Here is a 7,370-nt window from a genome sequence, read left to right as displayed (position 1 = left end):
TTGGTTTTTATGAGTGTAACCGCATGCCATTTGGTCTAACTAATGCCCCTGCAACCTTTCAACGCCTCATGGAGATGTGTATGGGTGACCTTAACCTTCAACAATGTCTTGTGTACCTTGACGATATTATAATCTTTTCTCATACCTTTGAAGAACACCTCAAGAGATTGAAAGCAGTTTTCCAGAGACTTGAAGATTACGGTCTTAAAGTGAAACCATCCAAATGCCAACTACTCCGTAAAAGAGTTAAATACCTTGGCCACATCATATCCGAGGAGGGAGATATGAAGAAAGTCACAGGTGGTGGTGACTTGTTTTAAGGTGAAATGTCAGGAGCCATTTCCAGAGGCAGGGGGAAAGTGTAACCAGAGCATAACCTGGTTAATGTTTTGTATAGTTATCATTTTCTTTCATTTTCCTACTTTTGTTTTTATTCATTTGATCGTTTTCTTTTGTTTGTTTGTTTTTATTCATTTGACAATGAATAACCTTTACTTGGTAGATTTATGAGTTCCCTTAATTTTCACTTTTATTGCTAACTACTACATGGCAACAGTTAGTGGTCGGGTGGCCCTGTGTGACCTGTCTTTTTCTTAAGCTAAGTAATTGTTTTGCGTGGTCCCATTTTCTAGGAATATATGAGTGGCTCCAAGAGTCTATCCTTTTTCAGAACTGTGGGTTAAATAGACAATTTTATAACTTTTGTTTGGTTAGATAGGAATGTTTTGATGATAGATGATTATTTTAAATGTACCAAAGGACACCATAAATTAAGTAATGTGTCTGGTAAATTATGTATTAAGTGTTAATTGACAGCTGGTTGGTCACTGGACCTCGGATACCAGGAAGTGGAGGGCAAGCTGGTCTAGAGTAGGGGGGGGGGGGAAGTTGAGACAAAGGCTAAATCATGAATACTCAATGAACCAAGCTTTGTGTTTAATTGGTTTAAGGTGGTCATGTGTGAGTTGCCTTGTACTATTATTATGGGATGTATTCTTATTATTATGGGATGTATTCATATTATTATGGGATGTATTCTAATTATTATGGGATGGAGTGAATAGGGTAGCATGGTAGGGGGAAATTAAGATAAGACACTGACGCCGAGTTAAGTTTACAGTAGTTAGAGGAGAAGAGGGGAAGGATTAAGTTTTAATAGTTAGAGGAGCAGAGGGGAAGGATTAAGTTTGAAATGGTTGGGCACGAGATCATAATTATTTTCTTAGACTAACTTCACCAGTAATAGAGTAGAGGACCAGTATTAAATTAATTAGAAGTTAAATGGACACTTAATTGAAGCTATTTACCCATGGAGTTTTTATAGAAGTTTAGTGAATACCTGGAGCTTGTTCTACAAATGGATATTCTATTTTAGTAAAAACCTGGAACTGTTTTACAAGGAAATTTCATATTTAATAAAAGTTTATCACCCGGACAGGCCCGTAGTCAAGGGGGGGCGAAAGGGGGCGCCGCCCCCCCTCGACATATTTTGGCCCCCCCCAAGACAATTTCAAGCCATAAAAATAAAATGTCATACTCTATTTGTGAAATGTACCAGCCTTGCATAATTACATATATATTCTGTTTATCTGAAAACAATCCAATACCAGTAACAGGCCATAAGCTTCCATACATACCCCATATCATGTGATATAAACTAACTTGTTACATACCAACGTCGGCAAAGTCGGCTATTCCATGTCACCTTGCCTTGAAATAATTTTGACGCTGCACTGCAATTAGTTTCATGCACCCTCGTTCCCTTGTATGTACTGGTACGGTACGGTATTACTCGTACTCGTAATCTTGCGCACCCTTTCGACACACTCCAACCAGAAAATTCAGGCTCACACTGTTGACTGCTCCGGTGCTCCCCCTTCCAACCAGAATGTGAGTACACGGCACAATCATGTTTATTATGACGACAAGTTTCACATCTATTCTTGTGCTTGTACAAACATAGTACTGTGCACTGTAGCTTTGTGAGAGGAACATGCACATTCAGTCCCTTGTATCCCCACATCGGGATATAATGGTTTTGCCTTCGTCTCCGCCGGATCCGCCGCCGCCGGACGCTTTTCGCCTTAGCGCTCTCACGCTCCGAGACATTAACCGATCGACTTCAAACTTTGCAGATGTGTTCGCCTAAGTAAAATCTCGGATGAGTTCGAATTTGCACATGGTCGCACCCCTGGGGGCAGCTAATTTGCATAATTTGCGCCAATTTTTGTCCGATTTGAATGAAAATTGGTATATGGAGGTAACATTAGATGCAGAAAAAGATGGCACTAATTTTGAGGTCATCCGAGGTCAAATTGGCGGCCATTTTGAATTTTGGGACGAAACGCTTAAATTATCACAGATCTATGGTCTTTATTCATGTTCCCTCAATTTCCTTGCACAGACAACATACTGCACAATGGCCAACAGTCGGCCCGCCAACTTGGACAAGTGGTTTGTAAGAAAACAACGCACACCCGGACTGGAAACCGAACCAAGTGAGCCAAGGGCAGCAGTCCAGGCCCAGGATCAACCAGGCAGTTCTACCAGGGAGACTATCAGGCGTCCCACAAACGTTCCATTTCCAAGTGATGCAAACAACCGTAGATTCCACCCCGAGTGGTACGACAAATATGATTGGCTGGAGTATTCTGTAGAGAAAAATGCTGCATTTTGTTATTGCTGTAGAGTCTTCTCGCCCCCAGGAGTGAGCAAAGAATGGAGTGTGATTGGTTACAAAGCATGGAAGACTGCATTGGGTGACAAACGGAAGGGGCTGGAAAAGCACAACTTATCAGCTCCTCACATCACAGCTATGGTGTCCTGGAGAGAGAAGGAACTGCGGGTTGAGAAAGGCTGCTCTATTTCCACATTGGTGAACGCAGATGTTCTTGAGAAACGTCGGTACTATGTCCGGTCAATTGCGGAAATCATACAGTTCATTGCTGTGAATGAACTTCCACTCAGAGGAGACTATGATATCACTACCCATAATGAAAGGGGCTTGTTTGAGAAACTTTTCCAGTTTACCTTAAGAAAGGACCAGAAACTTGCTGATATTGCAAAAGTCATGCCGAGTAATGCAACCTATCGATCACCGGAAATCCAAAATGAAATAATAGACACACTAGCAGATATGGTCATGAAAGATGTTGCTAAAGATGTGAATAGCACATCCACGAAACGATATACACTTCTAGCGGATGGTGCGCGTGATAAGAACAATGTTGAAAACATCTCGGTAGGCGTACGCTTTGTTAAGGAAGGAAAATGCATGGAATCTTTGGTAAGAATGCCCCATACCACAGAGCTAGATGCAGAAGCATTGACGGAAGTGATTTGCAGCACTTTGGAATATGCAGGTATCCCATTGGATAATGTGATTACCCAGTGCTACGATGGGGCGAGTGTTATGAGTGGAGACAAAAGTGGGGTTCAGAGGCGCATACAGGAAAAAATTGGCAGACAAGTGCCATACGTGCACTGCTACGATCACAGAATCCACTTGATAGTCATCAGCCTGGTGTCATTCATACAAGACATTGGCATATATTTTGACCAAGTAGAGATGCTGTATAATTTCTTCAGAAAGCCGAAAGTAGCAGCCTTGTACAGTGGCACACACATCAAGCGTGTTCTCGAGACACGTTGGTCCGGGCACCTCCAAGCAACCAAGGCCATCGCTGATAACTTCACCAAGATAATGGAAGCACTTACTGCCATCAAGCTAAATACATCAATGTTTGATGGGGAGACCATTGCCACTGCTACAGGCCTTCGACAGACGATCTCGGATTTCAAGTTCCGGTTTCTTATGGTGTTCCTAAAAGAACTACTGGAAGTAATGTCGCCGATCAACAGAATGCTGCAGGCACGTGAAACAGACCTGATCGAGGCATTGAACCTGGTGAGTGCTACGACTGGAGAGCTGGGCGATCTACGGTCAGATGAGCATTTCACAACATTTGTGGCAAGTGCTCATAAGCTAATGGAGGCGGAAAGTGATGAGATTACTGGACCCGAGACATCCCGCCCAAAGCGTGCTAGATTACCCAATGGTCGTCTGGATGATTACGTAATCACGGAAGCTATCGGTAACAGGAGTGCTAGCGCATCTTCTCAACAAATGTCCAAATTAAAAGCCACAATGTATGAAGCAGTTGACATAACACTGTCGGAATTCAGACGGCGCTTCAGTGACAATGCATGGCTCTATCAAGCAACTTCCGCTGCGAGCCGAAAGTCCGAAGATTTCTTTCATCACGAAAAGTTAGCCCCGTTGGCAGCGCTCGGTGTTACAGTACCATCTGAAGCCGAACTTTCCGTGTGCAAGAAATTCCTTGATCGCAGCCTTCCTGTTGCAGACTCGAGCGACTCTAATGCTGTACTCAAGAAAGTGTATGAGCAGAGAACTGCTTTCCCAGATACCTACAACATGTTGGCAGACATCTCAACGTTTGGAAGTAGCAGTGCTCTCTGTGAGAGTACTTTCTCTACAGAGGGCAGGATTGATAAACCTACACGTCGCTCAATGCTCACAAGCCGGAAAAGTAACTTGGTCATGCTTGCATTCGAGAAAAAGAGAACAGAGGCCTTGAACCTGGATGAATTTTTGAGCATATTTGCACAGAAGCAAAGACACTTGCAATTGTTCTGAATGACTACAGCAGTACGGTGCTAGGTCAACTCCCACCCGGACAATTCCCACCCGGACAATTACCACCCATAGCGAACCCTAACTTTAGACCCTAACCCTAACCCACTAACCCTAACGCTAACTCTGACCCTAAACCTAACTCATTGACACTAACCATAACCCCTAACCCTAAAACTAACCCTAATTCTGACGAAAATAAAGCTTCAGTTGGGTGGGAACTGTTCGGGTGGGAATTGTCCGGGTGGGAGTTGTCCGGACACGACAGCAGTACAGAGTACATGTGTTATCATTTTCACGTATAACACCACAAATTGATGTATGGGACTGAATTCATGTGGTTCAAGATTATCGTATTCGTTTACTTAAAGTGTAACATAAATTTCAATGTGGATGTGGACTTGTACAAATATCAACCATTATTGATATCAATGCCCAGTAACAATCTGTCAGTAGCATCTCCCTGCATGGTCGCACTAAGTCGAGTGAAAGATATTTCAATTAGCTGTTTCATGCTGTAGATTTCACCCTAGAACCGTGGGTGGGTCACTGTGAGACAGAAAAATCCGTTTGGCCAATTCCATAACTTAGCCATTGAACTATCAAAAGAAGCTCATGTTTGGTATATGTAAGGGCACATTCGCACATTCAATTCTAGAAGTTTGTATGCATGTGGCAACAGGGATTTTAGAGCATTTCAAAAATTTCTGGATGTGTCTCACTGTGCCCCAATTTGTGGGGCACTGGGCACAGCGAGACATTGTTCTCAAAAATAGGAAACACAGGGGATTAATAGAATACCTATTCGTGTCTTTCTATGTTTTTTGTGACTGCTGACTATAAATACACAAAGAACTGGTGTTACTCTCAACATGAATCCCTACCCATCTGGGCTAAAATCATTTTATTATAAATGATTTGATTTGACACATGATTTCAATACATGAAAACCCTTTCAAATTTGATGTTCAGATGTCACAATTGAGTCCGAGAAGTGCTATTTCCAGTGATCTGGGGTGTTGTAGGCATCAAAAATTTTCTGGTACGCTCCGCGCCAACCGATGGTGGCGCTCCGCTTAGATAGTGTACCGATTGTTTGCCCCCCTTGGACAACTCCCAGCCCCCCCAGGCTGAACTCCCTGGCTACGGGCCTGCACCCGGAGCTGTACCAATGGAGGCAGAACTATATTTCATCCTGTGCTAATATCTGGCAACCCTATAATTTTCTGTTGTGATGGAACTGAACTATAAATTCCCATTTTAATTCAATGTTTGGATCCGGAAGTGAACCCCTGCGATGACCCAACCCAAGTGATGAACAGTTTCTCCTAGAGACGCCCCAATCTGAGACGCCCCAAGAGGTTATTTCCCCGAGTCGCGAGCCATCCAGAGAACCACCCAATCCAGAGACGTCCCCAACTAAGTGAACCACCCTAGAAGTTCCCCAAGACAATTTCGTTCTCAAATTGTATTCGGTCGACCCGCGCCGCGATTTTGTTATTATTTTCGTTGGGACTGATAAGTATTATTTTTCCATTAAGTTCAGTGGAGTCGTTATAAGAAGTAAGAGTTCCGAGATAAGTAAGTTACACCCATTTATATAATTTCACATTAAGTTAAAGCAACCCCATTTATATTAATACAACGTCCATGTGCATCGTAAAGGCACCACTTTACCCTTATTTGTTTGTTTTTGTGTGAGCATTCTGCCTTTTCAAGTTGTCCCCATGATCTCAGAGTAAACCGGCCCTACCTAATTTGGAGGTGTCACTTGTAATCTTCCCAAACCTAAAAATATATTTCACTGCGTTTTTGGCCGGCTACACATGCGTCCGCTGTAGAGGGAATTTCACCAAGGGTGCGTGCGTGGGTCACGTCGAGAGGAACCTGTTCTAACTGAGGGTGCGTGCGTCTGTTGTAGAGGGAATCTCACAGAGGGTGGCTGTGTGCGTCAGGTCGAGAGGATTCTGTTCTTGCTAAGGGAGCGTGCGTCAGCTCTGGCGGGAATATTATTGAGTGCTTGCGTCGTTGACGACCAGCTAACACATATATATATACGTGTAATAGGGGGGTTCTGACTTACATTGTTATGTTGAAGTTGATCTGTAATGATTTTTTTTAATATTTTAATCTTTAGAATATACTGTGTCAATTTTAATTCTTTGTGTTTCGCTCTAGTTTTGCTTTCGTTGTCTCTTCCTCCTTGAATCATATTTCACAGCCCATCCTACTAAGAACTTATGTGAGGCTGAGCGCATTACATGCAGTATCATGATACAAAACGAGATGTTGACAAATTATTATTATTATGCACACCTAAGCAATCTAGTTTGCAGCTGGTTACCAACGATTTATGAAGCTTGCTGCCTGGACAACAAGGCTATTAAAAACTGGTTACCAATATTATAAATAGCTGGATACTTGGATACCAAGCCTTCTAAAAGTAATTTGTTGCCTGGACACCAAGACTAGTTTGGTTGGTTACCTGGACACCATACTATTAATAGATGGTTACCTACATACCTGGGTTAAGTTTAGTTGCCTGTAAACCAAGGCTAGGTTAGCAGCTGCTTGTGCCTCCATTACTAAACTATTTAAACACCCATGCACTTTCAATTGGGTCTACTAAGTTTTCAGATTGCACTACAGTGTACCCATATATATAGACTTGCCTCATCCACCCCCCCCCCAAAAAAAAATTAACAAAAGTTATAAA

General features: G+C 42.7%; 1 protein-coding gene across 1 annotated transcript; it reads left to right on the top strand.

Annotated features, from left to right (window-relative positions):
* The first annotated feature begins 2,419 nt into the window (after positions 1 to 2,419).
* On the top strand, positions 2,420 to 4,657 carry LOC139965242 (zinc finger MYM-type protein 1-like). The gene has a single exon (XM_071967415.1). It carries the CDS (start codon positions 2,420 to 2,422, stop codon positions 4,655 to 4,657), a length of 2,238 nt encoding a protein of 745 aa, XP_071823516.1.
* Positions 4,658 to 7,370: the final 2,713 nt, after the last annotated feature.

Source organism: Apostichopus japonicus, chromosome 3 (genome assembly GCF_037975245.1).
Source record: "Apostichopus japonicus isolate 1M-3 chromosome 3, ASM3797524v1, whole genome shotgun sequence".
Lineage (NCBI taxonomy): Eukaryota > Metazoa > Echinodermata > Holothuroidea > Aspidochirotida > Stichopodidae > Apostichopus > Apostichopus japonicus.
The sequence above is the reverse complement of the archived record's forward strand: the minus strand, read 5'-3'. Positions and strand labels throughout refer to the sequence as shown.